This window comes from Fringilla coelebs (genome assembly GCF_963513975.1).
Source record: "Fringilla coelebs genome assembly, chromosome: 8".
Classification (NCBI taxonomy): Eukaryota; Metazoa; Chordata; class Aves; order Passeriformes; family Fringillidae; genus Fringilla; species Fringilla coelebs.
The window spans coordinates 18312584-18335139 of NC_140066.1; the positions used below are offsets into that span (position 1 = coordinate 18312584).

Sequence of the window (22556 nt, forward strand, 5' to 3'; positions counted from 1 at the left end):
AGTGTGGGAGAAAATTGTACTGGGGATTGTGTGTTGTGGTCTTAGTGCATGGTGTGAAGTCCTACACCTTGTCCTAAAGGCTTGAGAATACTATAGGGGCAGTCAGGACTGGTGTCTCTCCCAGACCTGCTTGGTTAGAGAGGACATGGGAGCTTTCTTTCTCCTTAGCAGGCTCCTGAACACTTTACTAACCGCAGTGATAGCAGCAATAAAAATCTCAGCACATTTATGATGTCATCTTTTTAACTCCTGAAGAACTGTTATGGTGGTTTAGATGCACTAGGTGCTTTATCTATGACATCCTTGGCTGATTACTTGCTTTACCAGATAACACTTGTGTTGGTCCTATATTTTAATTATTCATTATTTCTACCAGAATGAAGCCCTTGATATCTCACTGTAGTATATTAGTTAAATACTGATTTCCTTTACTCTTAGATTTGCTTGAACCCTTTCTTATCTTTAACCAATTAAGGATTTAGTGCTACTATGAATTCAGATAAGGGATAAATGATTAACAAAACTTGACAGAGTCAGATTTCTTCTACATAATCTTGCAAGTCTTGCAAAAGCCAACTTCCCCAAGGCAAGCAACACTTTAGCCAAGTAAGGGAGGCTAGTCAGCACTAGCTTTGACATGATGAGCAATCAGGATGGAAAAAGCACAATGAGGTTTTTTGTGCCTAGAGTGCGAAATTTTTAGGTGCACCAGATTCAGTACATGTGTACACATCTGTACAGGGTGTGTCTATTGGAGTGGTTTACTGGAGCTTCTGGAAAAGAAGAGCTCAGAAAGTATCACTCAAGCACCACGTCTGATATTGCCATCTTCTGCATTGACTTCAGAGCTGCTTTTATACACTGACCATTGGGATCTGCTTATTAATGCACTCCGCAGAGAAGGCAATAGAACTAATCATCGTACACTTCCTCCTGGACATATTTCTTATGCACCCTCTTGCTGGTTCAAGTCCCTGAAATATTCTATGAACTTCAGGAAATTCAGCATTAGATAGGATTAAAAAACACCCTGGATCCTCAGGTCAATGAGAGCAGCATGCTAAAGAAAGCAGTGGAGAAGCAGCAGGACTCCTGAAAGCCTCACTCTCTGCTAGATCCCTTCCTCCATGCCCAGGATGGTATCATGGTCTCTCCTGCTCTGCAGCCCTGTAGTGGCAGCCAAATCAGAGGCTCAAGGCAGCAGGAGCTAAGGAAAAAAAGCAAAGATCTCAACCCTGTGCTAAAACCTGCATGAGATCTGAAACACGACCCAGGCTGTTCTTTCCTTGCTATAACAACATGTCAGTTCAAAGGTTGTAGCATTATTTGTTTAATGTCACTCAGTAGATGCACTAGGGCGTTGTAGCTTGGTGCTTTCTAGGGCTTTACACTGGGCTAATGCTTTTGGTGTCTTTCTGTGAAGACCACATCCTTTAATCTGCAGTAAAGCCTGACAGTTTACAGGGCAAATGCCCCTCTCAGTGGATGAGGAGCACAAAGCAGCTCTGGCATACCCACCAGCCTACGGAGTGGTGAGCAAGAGAAAAAAAGTACAGTAACATCAGGGTGTCATCTGGCTTGTTTTGAGTATTTGTCTTAAATAACTACGACCCTGGCCACTGTTTTCGATCCCTGGACTGGCAGATACCTCCCTCAGTAACAGTATGAGCTAGATTAACTGGATTAGTAACATGATACAGCTGAAAAATACTCCTAATTGGGGTGGGAGATGAAATAGGCTCTCCTTGAAGAAGCCTAGAAGACTGCTGCTTGAAGAAAGGGCTAGAGAAAAGCCAGAGGCTCCAGCTAGATCCTGTATTTGCCAGACTTAGTTCCTCCCAATATCTGGGGTCTCTGCTTATTTCTTTGTCATTGGGATGAGTTTAGGCACAGGGGACAGAAAAGTGGATTTTCCATTCAATGAAGTGTGGGAGGAGCAGTACTGTTTCCCAAAATGACCAGCATGAACGCACCTACCACCTTTGTCTGAGGACCAGATGTGCAACTAAAGCTGTCAAAAATAACCTGAACTTTTTAATTGTGCTCCTCGAGTGCGTGTTCTCCTGCACCACTGTGCAGGCACTATGTGGAGCAGCAAGTTCATGACTCAGAAGATGCTCACCTTTGTTCCCAAGCACACAGGCTCTGTTTGTCTCACTGCTCCAGGCACGTGACAAGAGTAGATTGCCTCTGCAGCTTGTTGAGGGGTAGTGAGTACTTGGGATTGAAATATTTTTGGAGACAGAGATGTGCATGTTTGGTGAAACACTAGGGCAAAAGTCTTCAATGTAGGCAGATTTTCCCCAAAAGAGGAAGTTAAATCACATAGGAAACATGAACTCAAGTCCACTTCTGACCCATAGAGTGACTGAAGATAACATTCAGCAAGCCTATGGCAAAATCTGCTCTTCTGAAGAGATCTCTAGGGCTATTTCAATACCCCCACAAACCCACCTGCTGACTCCTGTCAGCCCTGCAGAGCAATGCAGCTTCCTAAGATGTGGGTGTCCTCCGCCTAACGCATCAATGGCATTGAGTGTATCAGCATACCCAGAGGAGGCAGGTGTTGGGAAAGGGAGAAGTGAGCCTTTGGAGTTTTTATTATTATTGTTGATTGCATAGACAGAGGTCTATTTTACCCTAGCTGAGCCTTAAATTGATCTAGTAAAAGGGGTAGTTATAAAAAAAAGCAACGCTATACAGAGTTGCAGAGGGCAGTCAAACCGGAGGCAATTAATATGACTCGACAGCTTTGCCATAAGTTGTATTTGTAAACCATAAAATTGGGCTTTTCCTGCACTCACAGTATCAAGGAATCTGGGGAGACAGCGCTTATTTGTAAAGACAATAGTCCTTGAGAATGGGAAGACAGAACGCTTGACCACTAACTGAAGGAAATCCGATATTCCTGATTTCACACGTTCCCCTAGCTGGGAACACATGACGGCACGGAGAGGCAACCTGACGGACACGTCCCAGCAGGCCGTCCCGACCCGCTCCGGGCCCACCAAGGCGCACAGTGCCACGGAAGGGGCGAGGTCGGAGTGGGAGTGTCACCCTGGGAAGGGCTGCTAGGGCGGCCAATGGCCCCAGCTGACCCGGCTGGACTGGACCCATGCCCCGGGGGTGATGACCTTTCCAGGAGGTGGGAGGGCGGTGGGGAGAGTGGGCGCTGCCTCCCTCTGCCCGTCTGTCCCTCCCGTGCCGGGGTGCGCAGGGGCCGCGAGCATTTCACGGGGCGCCTCGTGTCGGCCGCCCGCCGCCCGCCTCGGGGGTTCCCGGGGTGAACACCGCGGCTTTGCCCCGCTGCTCTCCCCGCCCCGGGAAGGCGGGCTGACAGCGCCGGCAGTCCGCGGCACCCCGGCTCAAGGGGGCTGCTCCGCGCCGCCGCCCCAGGCCCTGCGCTGCCGGCGGGGGCAGCGCTCCCGCAGCGCGGCCCTCACGCAGCCGGGCTCGGCCCCGCGCGGCGCCGGCACCGCCCCGGGGGTCGCGCCGCCCGCGGAGCGGGGCTCCATCACCGCCGCCTTCGCCCGCCACCGGCGGGGTTTGCGTGACACCGCCGGCACTCCCCGCCGCCGCTTTATGTAACCCGCCGCTCGGACCCGCTTATAAAACGCCGCCAAGGCAGAGCCGCCGCTACTCCGAGCGCCGCGGCAGCCGCGAGGTAACGGCGCGGGCCGGGCCGGGGCCGGGGCGGGGGCGGCCGAGCAGCGCTCCTGGCGGGGCCGGGGCTGCGCCGCGGGCGGGCTCGGGCTGGGGGAGGAGAGCGGAGCGCGGTCGGGTCGTGGCTCGGGTTTAGTGGCGAAACCGGCCCGCGGGACGTGGGTGGGAGACAGAGCGGCGCTGCCGTGAGGTGCTGCTGCAGCCCGAGCCTACCTGTAGCCTCTGCTAGGCTTTTCTCGTCCTCGTGCTTCCAGTGCTAATCGGTAAGCAGCTTTAAAAAAACCTGCAGAAAAGGGTGCACGGTGAACTAAACCGCAGAAGCTAGCTAGGACAGATACAAGAAAAATGTTCGAAAGTCTAACAAGGTCTTCGTCCCTAGTGTCATTATCATCCTTTTTTTTTTTTTTTTTCTCATCATCTGTTGTGCAACCTTTCAAGTGTATAAGCCATCTCTTGCTGATGTAACCAGCATATCCTGTGCTGTTTCCCAAGGGTGACTAGCCTTAGAGTTCAGTATGGGTTCAAACTAAACAACCCTTCCTTTGCCCCTGATTTTTATTTTATTTATACAGGACAAAACTTATACAACTTGTTGAGCTTTCAGTGACAGGAAGAGGTAGAGAGGAAAGGACAATTCCCATTTCTTTAAACCTGTCTCTTGTAGCTCCAGTTTCCTAATAGGGTGGCCATCTCTCTCTCCCTGAGAAATCTACTACTGTTGTAGTGGTGGTTTTACTAGTTATCACCCTCTCAGTCCTGTGAGGAAAGAAGTGCAGATGGTGGGAAAGGGGTGGTTGGTGGGATACTTCTACCTTCACACAAAATTCGAGGAACTAGGAATGGATATGTTTCTGGACAGGTCTTTCTCCTTGCTCTTTTAACCTGATGAGCACCTTAGCTTTCTGCAGTAAGTTTTAGCCTGTGTAATTGTTATTTTAGTCACATTGCTATCTCTGAAAAAGACTTGTGCAGCAAACAAGATTCATGTGACTGGCCTTCATTTTTTGTAAACATAAACATTTTTCTTGCTGTGGTTCTTTATATGGACTCATTAATAGGCTTTCTTTGCTGGCTTTGTTGGGGAGTAGGGGGATAAGCATGTTATGACTGAAGTAGGTGAGCTTGAGTCTCTCCAGGTGGTAGCAGCTTCCATTAGTAGTACTGACTGTGTTGCAAAAGATGGTGACCATCAGAGGTAGGCTTGTTTTTGCCTCATTAGATGCCCTTTGAGCAAGCATTATTTACTTCAAGAACATACTTCTTGTCCTTAAAGGTTAGTTCTAAATCTGTGGGTTTCTATGCCTTTTGGGGACTGACTACTGGATGTCTTCTGGTGCGGATGTCCATCCTTTTGGAAACTTGGCATGTGTACCGACTGGTGTGGTGTGCATGAACTTGCTCTTCCAGGACACTTTCCGAAGAAATCTTTGTTCACATGTCTCCTTCCATGTGTGTTTCTATGTTCTTCGTCTCAACAGATGGGAACTGCTCAAAACAGCAGTGACCTCCATGCAGTGGAGCTTGGCCTGCGTAACAAGAGCGTGATGTCGGACGCGCTCGATCACAGCATTATTTCTGTTGGAGAAGAGGAGGGACTGGGCCATTTCCAGCGTTCTGTTCCAACACAGGAGTCCCTCCGATCTCCTCGTGGCTCCGTTGTGAGTTTCCATAACATCCAGTACTCCGTTAAGCAGTCCAGTGGATTGCTTTGTAAACGGAAAATTGTGGAAAAGAAGATCCTTCATAATGTTAAGTAAGTGTTTGCTTAAATGAAATATTAGAGGGTAGGAATTAATCTGCTGCTGTGAATCAGTGACCTTGTGTCACCTTCTAGATCCAGCTGTGCTGGTACAGAAATGACTGCCCTCCTGCCGGTCAGCAGTTCATGTAAGCACTTTGATTTGCTTTTAGGCAAAATAGTGATATAGCTGAAGCAGTTTCAGTTATTGATCTGAGCAAATTAGAACCAAACTTCTGTGAACTCTTCTGCCAGAAGATCTGAGGGTTCCCCTAACTATGGTTCAAGGTGCTGTCAGAGGAAGTGAGCAACAGAGAGCAGTTGTTGCTTTTTTTCAAGACCCTGCTAAGCAGGGAAGACAATTTCTGTCTCACGTAGATTGCTTTTTATGTCCAGTTTTCATTCTGTTCTGACTGGCAGTCTGGGACAGAAAGGAAAAATGCTTATTGATTTCAGATTTAAGTTTTTAATCTCTGAGGTTTTTCTTTCAATAGCATTTTGTTTGCATCTCACATGTACTAAGATCTGCATATGGGTGGTCCTTGTAAATGTCCTTATTTGTTAACAACTCTTTCCTTCTTCCAGTGGCATTATGAAACCTGGCTTGAATGCTATCCTGGGGCCAACAGGGAGTGGGAAATCTTCGTGAGTACCTTCTGCTCCTTTAAATGGACAGTCAGATGTTCAAAGTATATTTGGGATTCTGAGGGTTAGGGGAGATGTGAGGTATCTGCATGCTTAGACTTTTGCATGCCTTTGAGAAATCTGGTGATGCAGCTTGACCTCCTGCCCCTCTGTCAGCTTTGCTGAAGTTCTTGCACCATGACTGTCACATGCTTCATCTGCTCCAGTTGGTGGTCCATATTACTGCAGTCATCTTTGGTGATGGCCTGAGTTAAGATACCAGGCAGAACTGGGGTGTCTGGAGCTCAGATGTAGGCTCTGTTCTGGCTGTTAATGCGGTGGGAATGGGGCACAAGCTCCCCTGGGACATGGAAGATGTCACCCCCTCTGAACTCTCTGCAGTAAGACTTCCTTGAAGCTGCTAGGCCAGACCCTTCTGTGACAATTGACAATAGTATGGTGTAATGTAGTCTGTAGGATGCTCTCGATCCCTACCCCAACTTGGCTATGACCTGCTGGTGGGGGTGCACACAGTCTTGAGTTGTTTGGATGAAGGCACAGAGAAATGCCATGTAGACTGTTTCCATCCAGTGTAAATGCTCTTTTCTCTCCTGTGGTAAGAGAGCTCTTTGTCACTCTGACTTTAAGAGTGTCAGACACTTGGAAATATGGCCAGGGTTCACACAGGCCTGCCTTTCTTTGTGATGACCATTGATCTTCTTTTCAAGGAGGCTGTTGGTTAATCAGCTTGCTTTCAAGAGCAGCATTTCATCAAGGCAGTTTACTTATCTGGCAGACAGGCTGGCCTCTGCACTGGCAGTAAGGAGAATCCAGTGATACATTAAAAAAAATTACTTTCTAGAATTAATTTTAACTCCTGTCTTTACACCCATATGGATTAATTTCCTTGAGATAAGAGGAGTTAGTTCAGTGCTCCCCTGGCTGGAGAGCAGCCTGCAACGACTCAGCAGGGTGCTTTTGTCCGGTGCATTTGAGGTTATCTGTAAATACACAGACCAAGTTTATGTCTGTAGGGGGTTGACTGTTGTGAATTGTGAGCGTCTGTACACTGCCATACTGCTGTGGCACACCATGTGCTGGAAAATCCTGGATGTACACCAGGCTTTCTGTACAAAGAGCTAAAGCTTGCAGAGTAGGGGAAGCCCCTTCCTGTGCCCCGTGGTTTGAAGCACACTGTGAGCAGGCTGTAACTCAGTCCTGGCTGGTGGTACTTAACCAGTCAAGGGTAAAAGCAGCAGTTATTGCAAAACCTAATGCCGGTTGTTTGTCTGAAGTCTCCTAGATGTGCTGGCTGCCAGGAAGGACCCAGCAGGTCTGTCTGGAGAAGTGCTTATAGATGGCATCCCACAACCTCCAAATTTCAAGTGCATCTCAGGATATGTTGTGCAGGTGAGTAACTGCCTTCCTGGAGACCTTGGGATGGAAGACCACATAAGATGAGGAAGCATCAACGACTAGTTTAGGCATTTTTCAGTGATCCCTACAGAGCCTAATTTGATAACTCACCTGTTGTAGATTTTAGTTTTAATCTGGGATATGGAAGACATTAAGATCAAACTGTTACTCCAGTCTAGTCAAGAACAGAAGTGTGTCTTCCCCATAGCCACATGGATGCCCAAATTGCTGGGCTACTGTGACTTGGCCTTTGGGCTCTGCCCTGACGTGCTAGCAAAGATTCTTAAAAAAGGGAGGGAAAAAAACATGACACCCAAAATCTCTTGTTGTTAAACTCAGAAGCTGTTCTAGCTGGCAGAAGTACCTTCAGACTATCAGACAATAATTCTAGGAAATAAATAGATCCCTGCTGTTCTTCCTCTGATTCTAGCTGGCTGTGACAGAGGTTCATTCCACTCGGAGACAGGAAAAGCCAGCTGAATCTGCGGAAGTGGGTGGAGGCCTGGACCAATAATAGACCCTCAAAGCCCTGGGGAGCTTGGGGAGAAGGGGATTTTTGGCAGTTGTAAGAGAAGCCAAATCTGGAAACCATCCAGGGTTCTGACTGCAGGCAGATGTGACACAGGCAGCTGAAAGCTGCCAGCTGGGGGGCTCTGCAGGATCCATGGGATGAGACTGGTGCTAAATCTTGATCCTGCAGCTCAGAGATCCCCAAATCCTCAGTGGCTGATGAAAAGCCAGTAAGTTTCTCATGAGTGGTCCCAGTTTAAGACATTTGTCTCTCAAATGTCCAGGGCAACAAAACATAACTTCAAAATGATAAGCAACTTGGTGAAATGTTAAATGGTCTCTCCCCCTTCCCACCCCATAATGTACTCCCTGGATCAATAAAGATGGTCCTGACGAGCAACACTTAAGTCCTAAATACATAATTATAGGATCATTTTTATGCAGCTAAGCATCTAGGCATGCTAAGTCCTATGTTATCCCTATAAAACTGATGGTGGTCTCTCCATTCATGCTGAGAGTGGAGGTGTCATGCCACTGTTAGTTATGTTTGGTATTAAGCTTAAATTCACAGTTTAGTTTCCAGTGTAGTGACCCAGCAGTTCTGTTGGAGGATCTGAGACTGGAGAATGGGAGGCTGGGGTCAGAGACTGAGGGGTTGTGGGAAGGGAAGGTTTGAAATGCCTAAACCATCTTTGGCAGCAAAGCAGCACATTCTTGTCTTCCTCTTTTAATTCCAGTGCCAAACATGGTTGACTGGTATATCATGTGTGCTAGTGATGCACTACATCTGACATGGGCAGAGTCCCAAAGCAGGCAAGAATTTGCTGCCCTGCAGCTTAGGGAATGTTTTCCAAAGATGGCTGATGTAACAGACATGTTTCTTAGCAGCTACGCAGTGTTGCAGCCCTTTTCTCATCATATTGGAGGATACAGAATTGGTACAAATACCAAAGTGGGGGTCATGGAGGTGCATAGAGGTCTGAATGGACCTGATGACAAATCTCTTATTTGGCTCATGGTTGTTGCACGTTGCTGTAGGCTGCCCAGGTCTGTCAGCTGGATAGATTTGATTCTCCCTTTAAGTGCACATGACTGTTGAAACTTTTGCAACCCTTAGAATAAAGTCTTAGGTCCAAGAGTTGTACATAGCTGAGACAGGGCAGGAGCATCTTGGTGCAGTTACTCTTGTGTCTCTCAGAAACTGCCGGTGAGGAGCTGGGGAAAGCTCCTTGTTGGCCGCTGAACTCAGCAGGTGCTGTAACTGGGAACAGAGCTGACCAGGATGGTTCCCTGAATGTCTCTACCTTGAACATTGAGCACTAGTAATGTCCTTTGGCTCCAACTGGACTTACAGAAGTTTGACTCTACAAAATCACTACCTGCTCTGCCTCACTTTGGCTAGTAAGAAAAATGCAGATGCAGTACACAGCAGCACTGTCTGCACTTGAACTTCTCCGCCTGAAAGCGGGCTGAGGGGGTGCTTGGTGTAAGCTGTGGAGCCTGCAGAGCTACAGTCTCTCCTTGACTGCTACTGAGGGACTTTGAATTTCATGTCATGTAAAATTTGAAGGAGGAGTTGTCCTTCAGTCTGAGTTCCACTGTGGTAGGCAAACAGCTTATCCAGTAACTGCCACTAAGGCACTCCTGTGCCCACTCAGCAGCTGAGGAGTCTTTCCAACTGTCCATTTGTACTTTCAGGATGATGTTGTTATGGGCACAATGACAGTGAGGGAGAACCTGCAATTCTCTGCTGCGCTGCGACTCCCCAGCTCCATCAGCATTAAAGAGAAGGAAGAGCGAGTCACCCAGATAATCAATGAGCTGGGATTAAGCAAAGTGGCTGATGCTAAGGTGAGCAGCAAGAACACCTTTCTCAGAAATCCTACTACTTGTGACAAATTGAACAACTTGTCTCTGGGCAGTATGGTGTGTGTAGTGCAGTTACAGGAAGCCAAACAGGAATCTGACTAAATCATATTGCATGCAAGAAATTAGTCTCCAGCTCAGGAGGGAGCTTGGAGAGAGGTATTTGTATTTGCTACTAAAAGGGGAAGATTTTGGACCATGTCCAGCATGTTGTATAAATTCAGAAGGGAAAGAGTCGCTTAGTCACTAAGCGACTCTTGGAAAGTTGTTCAGTCACTTCCTGGCTTTGTGGAACAAGACAAGAAAATTGTTTTCTCATTTCTGAAAGCTCTGAGGGATGGAAAACTGGTCTTTGATGGAAAAGTTCTGTGTAGAGCTTAACAGGCAAGCTACCAAAAAGAGGCATCCCTGCACACCAATGCCTCCTCTGAATGCTGTGGCCCCACACTGTCTCTTCCTTGTCATTGTCATCCTTGTTCCCTGAAGTCATAAGGCACCTGGTACCTCTGAAAATCAGGCTTAGCATACTGCTACACAGTCCCTCACACTTAGTAAAACTCAGCTGCTGTTGGTCATAGAGTTCATTAAAGGGACTCTGAAAGTGAAAATGGCTGCTAGGTGTGGAAAGCACACAACTCCAGAGCATGTATTGACTGGGTCTTGTTGAAAATACCGGATTTCTTCTGCATGCAGGTAGGAACTGAATTGATCCGGGGAGTGTCTGGAGGCGAACGGAAGAGAACCAACATTGGGATGGAGCTCATCACAGAGCCACCAGTCCTTTTTCTGGATGAACCAACAACTGGCCTTGATTCCAGCACAGCCAATGCAGTCCTCATCCTTCTGAAGAAGTAAGAGTCAGTGCTTCAGTGTGTTGCAATTTGGTTGTCAACTCATTAGTAAGAAAAGGAATGTTCTTGTGACTAAGGAGTTTCAGTGCTCCTTCAAAAAACAAAAACATAAAAACTAGACAAATATACTCAGAAGTAGTGGTAAATTACTTGTTTGGGTCTCTTCCAAAGCCTTTTTAAGCTTATGAGAATCTTTCCACAGCGAGCATTGGATTGGAGCCCAAAAAGCAGATGTAGCTTGGACAGCTTCCCCTTGCCACAACAAAGAGCGGACTGGAAGGTCAGGCCTTGTAATCATAATTTCTTGGCCTTCCATCTGAGTCTATTACCCAACAAGAGTCTTGAGCTCATATAAAACTTTACCTGCAAATTTACCCTAAGTGTCCTATGTTTTGGAGATGAGGTGTCTTCTGACAATTAGAATAAAGTTGCATGCAAGGAGGATGAAAGAAGGTTATTTAATGAGAATGACTTTCTAATCCTGCTCCTGGGTTTGTGGCATATTGTCTGGTTTTGCTTGTGGGGGCTGCTTTGGACTGGGGTTTGTGGATATAGGTCTTTGATCATCAAGGGTCCTTGTTGGGCATCAGTGCTAAAGCACTTGAAAGAGCATCTGACAAGCTTCAAGGAAAACTTGGTTTGAATTTTCTTTAGAGTAAATCTTCAGCAGAAGAGCTAAGAGAAAGCTCAGCTGGCCAGACTTCCACAGCCTGATAAGTACCACCTGGTACTGCCATTGAGCGCAGTTAGTCAGGTTGACGTGTGGTATAAAAAACACGTAAAGAGGGTTTATACACAGCTGTGGCTTCAGGCTTTGCTAGCTACAGACAACATCATATTTTGGCTGCCTGGGCTGCAGTGATGGTCTCCTATAATGATGGGTGCTGTCTTGCAGGCAGCATCTTTTACAGTGACAGAGAAGGGAGAGAAGGTTTTTCTGGATCAAAACCCTGAGAAGCTGCCAAGTATTTGTCTTGGATTTTGATACTTGGGGTCTACCTTCCTGAAATTCAAAGTGTGGTGTACTTAAGAGATGTTTTGTTTCTGTGTCAGGCTCTCAAGAAGAGGGCGAACCATCATATTTTCCATCCATCAGCCCCGTTATTCCATATTCAAGCTATTTGACAGTCTGACATTACTGGCTTCAGGAAAGGTGCTGTACCACGGTCCTGCGACACACGCCCTGGATTACTTCAGTTCTATTGGTATGTCTTCCATGCCAAGAGCAAAAGCATCTGGCTCACGAGTTAAATCTGTGTGTAGATTCTTGCCCTAGCATGGGATAACAGGCCCATGCCTTTCTATCACTGGGATGTTAGAAACTGTACATATACAGTCTAAGCAGTGTTATGTTAGAACAGGAAAAAGACAGAATGAGAAACCTAAAAATTTTCAGACAAGAGAGTATGGCTCTGTCTTGCCACTGTTTTGTCTTGCATGAGGACAAAAACCAAGAATGACTTGGATATGTATAAGCAAGATGTCCAACAGACAAGATAATGCTTGTAGTTGTACCAGGCCTTGGTGGCAGATCCAGTGGTTTTTGAACCACAGCCTGCAGATTGGCAGCAATCTGTACAGATTGATCTAAAAATATGCTCTAGACTGAATGCAGGTGGGCGACCAAGAGGACAGAATTAGGGTGTGTCTTAAGATGGGTTAATAGTTGCACTGTTGGGTGGCTGCCCTCTGTTCAAGTAAGCAGGGTGAGGGTGTCTGACTATAATGAACAGAGAATGTGGAGTAGACTTCCAATCTTTAGGTGCAACCATGGACACATTAGATTGTAAGCTTTCCCTGACTTTAACGGAGGTGCTTTAACCAATGTCAGTACTTCTGCTCCTCCTCTTTGCAGCCCACTCCCTTTCCCTTAGGAAGATGTAGAAGTGTCTTAGGGTTTGTTTGTTTTTAATTTCTTCCTTGTCCCATACTTAGAACTGCATTATAAGAAGCTGCTCTTGGACAGCCCTTCCTCATCCTTGTGACCAGGGAAACACCAAGAAGAGTTGAGTCTCTGGAAGAAATATCTGAGGCTGTAGAGCAGACATCCAGGAACCTCTGCTGAGGAACTGTGTGTCTTTCAGAGTGGAATGTGGTTGAACAGCAGTGGGAAGGAGGCAAGAGCTGTCCATACTGAGTTGTGGTAGAAGCAAGTTAGACATTCCTCTTCACCTGAAATCAGTGAATAAGCAGCTTTGAAGCCCTTTAGATACCCTGGATTCGCCATCTCCAAAATCCTGTCCATCTACTGCTGTAAAGTAACATTTATGAAAAGCAGTGAAGTTTTCTGATAACAGGGTTATGGAAAAGTGATAAAGTGTTAGACCTGACCTTCTGAGGTGTGCCCTGGGCAATGCAATTACGTTGCATGTGTGGTTTTAGTTTGATTTGTTCTGCATTTTTTTAAGGGTATGTATGTGAACCCTTCAATAATCCAGCTGACTTCTTCCTCGATGTCATAAATGGTGATTCAACTGCTGTGGCAGCCAGCAAGAAAGGTCATGGACCTGTGGACACAGGAAAAGGTAAATTGCAAAAGAGTAATTCACTGCTGGCTAGTGTAGAAGGGAAATTGTATGTGGTGATGGCAAGCTTTTATTCTCTAGGTTTCCTTGAGTCTGAGGGCATTTCATTATTTTTTCATTGTTCCTACTAATAGCTATACTTTGCTTTGCGTTTCTTTAAAGAGATCAGAATACTTTTTAAATAGATTTTTTTCACTTCAGTAGTATAGGAGAGCAATGACAAATACCTAAACTTTAAAAAAGCCTGTGAGGGAAAGACTGGAAAAACTAGAACTGCTTAGTCTCAAGAGGCAGCTGACAAGTTATCAGTCACATAAGAGGCTGCTGCTGGGAGGACTAGGTAGATGGCTAAGGAGTGTTGAACTTACAGGAGAGTGAAAGAGATTGGAACTGTTAGAGAACAAATTCTCTACCAATGTAGTGAGTGACATATTTGGAAATAACTTGCTTGGAGATCATGTAGCACATTGTTGACTGAAGGACTATAAGGGAGCAGATCTTGTAAAGCAGTTACATAGCAGTTCATATCACGGAAGTGACGTGAATCAGAGCAAACATTGATTTTTCCCAAATTCAATAAAACAAAAGTTTTCTGGTGCCGTGTTACCAGAATATGACCATTTTGTGCCAGAAAGAATGGGCAGATTAGCTAGGTTCAATTAAAGATGTAGGACAAACCTCTCACTCAAGCTAGCCTCCTAAACTCAGGGCTAAGGTCTGAACAACTTAAATTCTCAGGGCATTTCTGCCTTTTTCTTCAGCCTCCAGAATTGCTGAACTTATTGACGGGCCATATCTGAAGGTCAGGTTCATAGGGAATCACAAGCCATATCTTCTTTTTCTCACTCAGAAGTGAGCAGTGAAAATGGAGTGACAGAAGACAACGTGAATACCAATGTGGTAGACGTGCTGCACGAGAAGTATCTCAGCTCAAGCCTGTATCAGAGCACAAAGGAAGCACTGGGGAAAGTGGAGCTTAAACGGGGAGGCAAGCAGAGACTATCCAAGGAGCATGAGATCACCTATGCGAATGGATTCTTCACTCAGTTGTACTGGGTGTCTAAGCGTTCCCTGAAAAATCTCATCAGGAACCCACAGGCCTCCATTGCACAAGTAGGTAACAATTGCTAAAAGTCTCAAACTCTTGCTGCTCTCAGTATCATAATTGCAGTTTGTAGGGCTGCACATGTTTTCAAAGGCAGTTAGGGAAATAGAAAAGTCCTGTTCCACTGCCATGTGAATGGAGTGAGATGCTCAGCTACCTTTGTGGCCTTTGAAAAAAATCTCCAGTTTAGTTTAGCATAAGAACTGCACTGAAGATTGGGGTGGGGGGGAAAGTGCTCCATTCTCTGGGTCACATAGGGATCTTTTAGGGTGATACTAATTTTGTGCCTCACTTACAAAATTAAACTTGGTTATTCTATAAGCATTTTTCTACTGAACTCCCCTAGCCAAAGAACAAAGTAGAAAAGTGAAGAGGATAAAATCTGAAAAACTGTCATAAGGATTTTAATTGGGTGTGTCACAGGTATACATTGCCTCACAAGAGCAAGGCTTTAGGCAGGTGTGAATCTTAAGCCCTGCATATGACTTAATGTTAGTTCCTAACGTTTTTACTTTAAGGATTTCCTTTTACCTTTCTTCTTTCCACTTCTAGATTGCAGTGACCGTAATTCTAGCCTTGGTTGTGGGTGCTATCTTTTTTGGTGTAAAACTGGACCGAAGTGGCATTCAGAATCGGTAAGATGAAAAAGCTTTGCTCATTTTTCTATCTGTAGCAGACAGGTTTGAGGCACAGGGAAGGAAGGCCTTGGAATCCACTTGAAATACAAAGGAGGGTTGGGTTCACAAGTCTCAGTGCACTGCAGCATGGAATTGCCAGAGGTCCTAAAGGGGCCACAGTTCTGTCAGGCTTGCGCATAAGTACAAAGGAGATGTAAAAGGGAAGATAAAGGATACAGCTAAGATTTACAGTAGTAATTAAATATCTCCATTCTATGGACAGAGAAAAGCACTGACTTGATGGTAGGGTGATGTCTGAGGCTGCCACTGTTTGATCTGGTTGTTCCCTCACTTTTCCACTGTTCTGTTTTGCCTTCTAGGGTTGGATCCTTGTTTTTTGTCACTACAAACCAGTGTTTTTCCAGTGTCTCTGCAATTGAGCTATTCATCAGAGACAAGAAACTATTTGTGTAAGTAGTAAGGCACTTGGACTGGAATGAGATGGGGCAGTATCTTACACACTGAACAAAATTATTACCACCAAAGACTTGATTGCTCCCTTGCAACATCAGATTGTAATAGTAATGCTAAGATAGTCTGTAGAGCAAGGAGCTGAAATGCTAAGAGCTGGGGGCAGGAGGAAATGCTTTTACTTGCTTGCTGTGTGACAGCTTACTGGTTTTCCTACCCACTTTTGGTAACAGCTGTTTTTGAGGTCTGCAGGTGAATCCTGCAGACTGCGAATCCTTCCTGCCCCCTTTCTCACAAGGGCTGACACACAGTGTTGCAATGGTCCTAAAGTGGAAGACTGCAAAAATGAAGGGGGAGTTCCTGGGAAAACTTTGAAATGGATGCTCAGATGAAGGGGGCTGCTGTCTGGCTTACAAGAGCTCATTAATAATCAAGCACATCTGTGTTTAGAGGGATGTGCTTGATTATTAAATTGTTGTTATAAGTAAATAAATAATTAAATATAGTTATTTACTTATAATATTATTTATGTCTAATATCTTTATAGTTTTATATATATATATATATATGTGTGTGTGTGTGTGTATGTTTTTGTATGTGTGTATATGTATGTAAATGCATGTAGATACAGTATACACACGTGTATACATACATATATGTTGAAAGTGTAGTTTGGAGGTGCCTCCAGCTCATGCAATAGAAGAGCAAGAGACAGATCCTATGCAGTAAAATGGAAACTGGAGATTTATGCCTGGAATGTCCATGTCCACCCACAGGCTGCTCAGAGCAGCTTGATATTGTCCCTAACTGCTGCTCAGGAGTGTAATTCCCCCACACTGCCATTTCTTGCTATTCTGCCCTGCTTGCCAGTGTAGTTTACCAGCTGTGTCAATGGAGATTTAGGTACCTCATCTGTTAAAGCATCTTTTCATGAGCTCCATCAAGCAGCAAAACAATCATAATGGCATTTAATTGCCCTGAACTGGAGGTGAGTTCATGTCCCAAAGGTGTTTTCCCATTGCTGGGTATCATTCCTTCTTTCCTGGAAGCAGCTGTATGAGTTAGCAGTGGATGAAATGTTCCTCCAGTTTATAGAAGTGTAATGTTTCCCCATGCTCTTGTATTAAGGATATTTTTCTTTGAAAAGAGACCTAGGAGTTTTTTATATTTTACTTAGCAGTCACACAGTGTTTCATTCACTTTGCTTGGTGAGCTGTCTGACTGCAGGGTCTGAGAGACAGATCAGCCCTTACTTCCTAGAGTGTCAGTGATAGCACAGAGAATAAGCAATTTGCATAGAGAAGAGTCAGTGGTAGAAAGAGCAGAAAACGAATCAGGATAAACCAAACACACACTCTGAGCCTGCTTCCTAGAGAACCTCTAAACCTGTACAACTCCCCTCCTTCCTGTCCTCGCAGCCATCAGTACACCAGTGGATATTACCGTGTGTCTGCCTACTTCCTGGCCTTGATGATAGGAGATCTGCTGCCCATGAGAACTACTCCAGCCATCATATTCTCATGCATCAGTTACTGGATGATTGGTAAAGAATTGATGCTTTCATTGAACCTCTTGTCTTCCAACATTTCTGACTTAGCCAGATTCCTGTAGCTATAACATACTGCTATTTGAACTTTCAACTGATTTAACTGCTTGGCATCATAACTTTGGAGGACTCTGAGGCAGGAGCAGAGACACCAGCAATGTAACACAGGGACCTGCCTGACAGCGTCTTTTAGTAATGCTCTTTGGGCCTTTGAAGCATGCAAAGTTCCTGCCAACTCCAGACTTGGTCCTTCTTCCTCATTTGCCTCTCTTGTTTCCAAGGGTACCTCTCTGGAATTCATCGTGTGGTTGTTTACTGGACTCTTACCTTTCTGCTTTTTGACAGGATACCAAGCTGTTGTAGGGCGGTTCTTCTTCTTCATGATGACCCTGGTACTGGTGTCCTACACTGCCACAGCCATGTCCCTGGCTATCAGTGCTGGGATGGATGTGGTGGCTGTGGCCAATCTGCTCATCACCATTTGTTTTGTCCTGATGCTTGTAAGTATACTAGGGCGTGTGTGCTCCTTTGGTGGAGGGGAAGGAAGAGGTGCACCAGCTAAGAAGACTGAGTTGAGCTTACTCAGGCTAAATATCCATATGGCAGGCTAAAATATCCATAATCCAGTGGCATGTCAGCTCCATGCTTGTGATTTTATTGTCACTGTAGTCAGAGATATACTTCTGCCAGCTTGTAGTCTAAGGGTTGGGTAATTCAGTAGTTGTGATCCCACCAGAGCTTTCCAAACCATGTGCCCCAAACACATGTTGCTTTTTTTAAATTAAATTGTCCTTACAAAGATTGATTTTAAAAAATCTTGCATTTCCAGTATTAGAAATCTAAGCGATCAACTAGATCATTTAAAAGGAAAAAGCCTTGAAATAAACTTTAGATCTGTTGTTTTTTTGCATTAATTTTTGATGCCCAAGTGGTACAAAAGGTGCAAACCCTCTCTTTTTTTGTAATTCATTATTACCCTGGGGTTCAAGAAATTACTTCAATTCTCTTCCCCAAGGATTTTTTAAGGAAGAGAACAGGAGAGATAAATTTTGACTACTTGGAGATGAGAGCTGTGAGTTCTTTTTCAAAGAGGTGATGCTGGTGATGAAATGTCTTGACTGTGAAACCTACCAAGTTCCTTATTTCATGTTAGATGATTCCTGGTCACTGTCTGTGTACATACTCTGAGTCACAGTATGTCCCTTATTCTTTGATTTGCAATTTATGCTGCTTTTGCAATAAGACAGGTGACAGCTTTAACTGCTCACTGTGGGTGAGAAGTGTGCATGTGTAGTGAAGGGCAGCTGATGTACATTAAGCTAAGTCTCAGTGTATAAGGAATGACACATGCATGTCCTGAAAGTCAGTGGGGTAAGCACAAGATCACTTGTCATGAAGCATCATGTTTAGCTATGAAGACCACTTGCGATAAGAAGTAAAAGCAAATGTTTTTCCAGATGAGAGAAAGCATAGATAAAAGATGTAGGACAGAGGGGAAGACTGAAATAATAACAGCTCTTAAGGTTCCCCATTTTTCTTCTGTTTGATTCTCTACTTTTTCATCTCCCAATCATCCTTCTTTAGCCTCTGCTTAGCTCTACCATAAGACGGTCCTCCTGAGTAAGAAGTTGTGATCATGCTTCTTAGCTCACATGTGAGTGTAGCAAGCCTTTCTGACTTCTTTTTAAGCAGTTCAGCTGAAGTACTCGGGTGCAGTTGGGCCAGTGGCATGGGAATGCTTCAGGGCTCCAACTCATGTCTGTGGGTACAGGGATGACAGCAGTAGTAGGTCCATCAATCCCAGTGCGCCTCTGCTGGCAACTGCAGCATTGTGCAGGAATGGTATTATTTGCAATAAACAGAGTTGGTGACTCATCAATCTCCTGTGTTCTATTTCAGATCTTTTCTGGCCTCTTAGTGAACCTCCCTTCAGTAATGGGCTGGCTGAACTGGCTCAAGTACTTCAGCATCCCCCGATACGGCCTCACTGTGAGTAGAAAGTGGCATTGGTCCCCTCTGGGTAATGTAGCCACACTGCTGATTCCTGGAAGGGTTTTGAGTATAAAGTACGAAGTTCTCTTAAAAGCCAGATTTGGTTTGTTTCATTGCATGAACATGGTAAAAAAACCCAAACAAACAAAACCCAAACCAAAACAAAAACAAACAAAAAAACAAACAAAGAACCCCCAAACAAACAAAAATTAAAAAAAAAAAACAACCAAAAAAAACCAACAAAAAAAAACCCCAGCCAGCCTCAAAAAGGAAGTGAAATTTAGAACTCTGTGTGAGAGCTGTAAGTCTCAGGGAATGAACAAACATTTTCTGCTACAGAATTAGTACTGCTTGGACAGCTGCAGAGCAAGCTGTCCAGTCAGGCACTAATTCCTAGCCTGAGTAGTTGATCCCTGCGGTTTAGAATAAAATCAAATATTGTCCAGCCTCTCCAGACACTACTATATGGGTGGCTAGTCTGGGGCCAATGACTTTCCAACTGGTCAAGAGATTTACTATAGTGCACGAGTGTCTCTGTCTTCAGCACGGCTTCCTCTGAAATGAAATTTGACTTTTCTGAATAGTAAGGAGCTGGGGTACCAGAAATCTAAGGGTGCAGCTGCTTGAAACACAGAAAATAGAGCAGGTCACAGGTGGGAATTATGTTTCAGTCTCCTGTTTGCATCCTTGCCAAGCCTCTTTGGAAGAAATAGTGTCCTACCTCAAGTAACAATGACTGAAATGAATGCTGGAGCTGGTGCAGGGTGGGAGATGTGTGAGTCCTCATTGTTTGGGTGTCACTGAGATGGTTTATCAGGGTTACTCAATGTAGAAGAGTCCTCTGAGATAGCAGCAAGTGCAGGATGCCAGTGCTGGGGAACCTTTCACCTCCTGCTTTGGCTGACTTTGCTATGCCTTCAGTCTGGTGATGCTGGGATATCTGCATCATGGAGCCACATGATTTTCTGGATCAGTAGAGTGACCCAGGTGAATGTGGATGAACAGGAGCTTTTCGCAGGCAAGACAGAAACCTGTGGTTAAGTAAGTTTGAAGCCAAGGCCTGGGACACCAAACCACCCGGCATGTAGAACTTGGAGCAGTTGCTAAGAAAGGCAGTGTCTAAGAGCTTGAAAATAAAAAGGAATGTGAACATGTGATTCCAAGAATGGTGGTATGTGTATTCTAATAATCAAGTTCCTTTGAAGTGTTTCAGTTTTACCAGTCCAAACCATGAACTCTGCAAAAACCTTGTGTCTTCCTCTTTCCCTAGGCCCTTCAGGTAAATGAGTACAGAGATCTCTACTTCTGTGGTGAGAAGAATTCAAATACTACAGTGTTAGTGGGAGACACAGGCAGTTGTCCCCCCTCTATTTCAGAAGACGTGTAAGTAACTCATGGTAATTCTGGGTCTGAATCATGATGACTTGCTTAAAGAGAAGTCTGACTGTGTCATATTTTTGTACTATTTGCAGAATAACCACTTACAATCCAGTCTCAACAACATGTCCCAAAGTAATACATTTTAGGATTATACAGTAAAACTCCATAGTTAACCAGGAGTGAAGTAGGGATGAAACTTTACTTGTAAAAATAGGCAAATAGGCAATGAGCTAAATTAAGTTTTGTATTAGATAACCTAGCCCTGATTGATCAGTTTTCCTAAACAAATCCAGGATCACTTAACAATGAAAATGAAGTGTGTGGACAGCTGCAGAGTTGCTGGAAAGCAGTAGACTTGTGATCAGAAACATGCCTCCTCCACAGAACTTATATTAAATATTAACCTCTCTGCAGATACAGAGAGAGCCAAGGTATCTCTCGCACAGTGCTCCATTTTGCCCCATTTGAAATGCTCTTGGCTATTGATTCCTTAAGCTGTAGCAGTGCAACTATTTTGTGATTTGTACTAGAAAGATGGCAAGCTGAATATTTTGCAGAAAACAGTGCTAGAGTACTGTTTCCATGGCTTTTGGACTTCCAGTGATTGTTGAGGGGAAGCTAATGCTTCTGTACTTACCATGGTTTAAGATGGCTCTGATAAACCTCATAAATTGCCAGTTATCTATAAAGAACAATTAGGTTGCTGCTGAAAAATTGAGAACTAGACACCTAGATTAATCCCTTGAGTTTTATTTGGTGATGGATTCTCTATTTCTATCACCTGTTTTGCAGAGTTGAGGGTAGAAGGATCTTTGTGAAACAGGAATAAAAGTAATTACCTTTGATGTAATGTGAAGATGTGTGCTACACAGTAATATGAAATTGTGCCCTGTGCTTTTCGGCAGGTGTTCTGGTGAAGCATACCTGTGCAGCCAAGGAATTGCCCCTACCGACTGGGCAATGTGGGAAAACATAGTGGCTCTCTTCTGCATGACTGTCATCTTCCTTATCATTGCCTATGCAAAACTCCGGTTTATGAGGAAGTTCACATAGACTCCTGTGTTGCCTTGCCCTGCAGCTTCTCAGGGGTTAAAACTGCAAAGCTTGTTAGGGCCTACTGGAGATTGCCAAAATGTTTCATCTGACTTTAGTGGACTTCAGATGGGAAGCCTGTTCCCGTTTCTGGAGCATAATCTCCACAGGATTGTGGGTTTTAAGAAGAAATGCATTAATGTACATTGCGTAAGTGATTTTTATTAAGAAAATACAATTCTCATAATTCCTTAGGTGCATATCAAACTTTATATTTTAAACCATTATTATTCTGTGGCCAGCTTATACACAAAATATTCTGTTGAACATGTGAGTTTCTCCATCACAAAAGGTGGAAGGTGATGGTGGCATTTATACAATGATACGTTGTCCCTTGTTAGCGCTTGTCACCTCTGAGGAGAGACAGAGACCATTCACAGTGTCTTGGAGATGCATTTGAGTTTGAAGTCAGTAGAGACCAAGCACTCATTACCAGGAAGAACAGTTGTACTTGTAGTAGCTTCTCAGTGGGAGCTACTTTCAGAAACAACTTTAGCTTCATTAAAAACTAAATAGCAGTGGTTTTAGACATCTCACCTAAGAAGATAAGTATGTACGGTTGTACATATTTAGAAACCAAAAGAAAAAAGAAACCAGAAACTCTCCCCTCCCCTCCATGAACGGCAAGAAATACATTTACTACTTTAAGGATGAGAGGGAATGCCCTTTTTCTTTATTACTTTCTAAATAAAAATTTGTATACTTACTACTGGCAGAAGTTTTTAACAACAGACTCAGTTCTTAGCTGCACTATCTGTATATAGTGCTACTTACACTATGACTGAAAAAAGCCTATGTAGATATGGCTGTGGCACTTACAGCAACGTGTACCACAGTCCCCACAGGATGGACTATCGTGCTTGCTACTTGTCTCCTGGCCACCTCACCAGCAGCAGAAGAGATGCTTTTAAATCGCATTAAGGCCTGCAGATGTAAGTGGATCAACTAAGCCAAAGGAACACATCCTCAAACACAGGACTGAAAAGTTTTGCCTGTGAGGGTCGGGCTGGCAGCAGCCCCTGAACCGTGCGTGCGGTGTGAGAGTCCTGCCGGTGCTCTTGCAATGAGCGCTCCGGCTGCGGCGGAAGGGGGAAATGAGCGCACTGACGGCGCAGCGGCATCGAGCACAACCCAGGCGATCTCGGTTCGCTTCACTGCCT

At 44.7% G+C, this 22556-nt stretch overlaps 1 protein-coding gene across 1 annotated transcript; it reads left to right on the forward strand.

Moving 5' to 3' along the window:
- The first annotated feature begins 3321 nt into the window (after positions 1-3321).
- On the forward strand, positions 3322-22104 carry LOC311156133 (broad substrate specificity ATP-binding cassette transporter ABCG2-like). The gene is made up of 16 exons (XM_084209870.1): positions 3322-3664; positions 5142-5416; positions 5987-6046; positions 7321-7435; positions 9650-9802; positions 10511-10668; positions 11722-11873; positions 13077-13193; positions 14044-14306; positions 14851-14933; positions 15296-15385; positions 16805-16929; positions 17278-17432; positions 18832-18921; positions 20195-20307; positions 21210-22104. Exons 2-16 carry the CDS (start codon positions 5142-5144, stop codon positions 21355-21357), a joined length of 2097 nt encoding a protein of 698 aa, XP_084065996.1. The 5' UTR covers positions 3322-3664; the 3' UTR covers positions 21358-22104.
- The last annotated feature ends 452 nt before the right edge of the window (positions 22105-22556 follow it).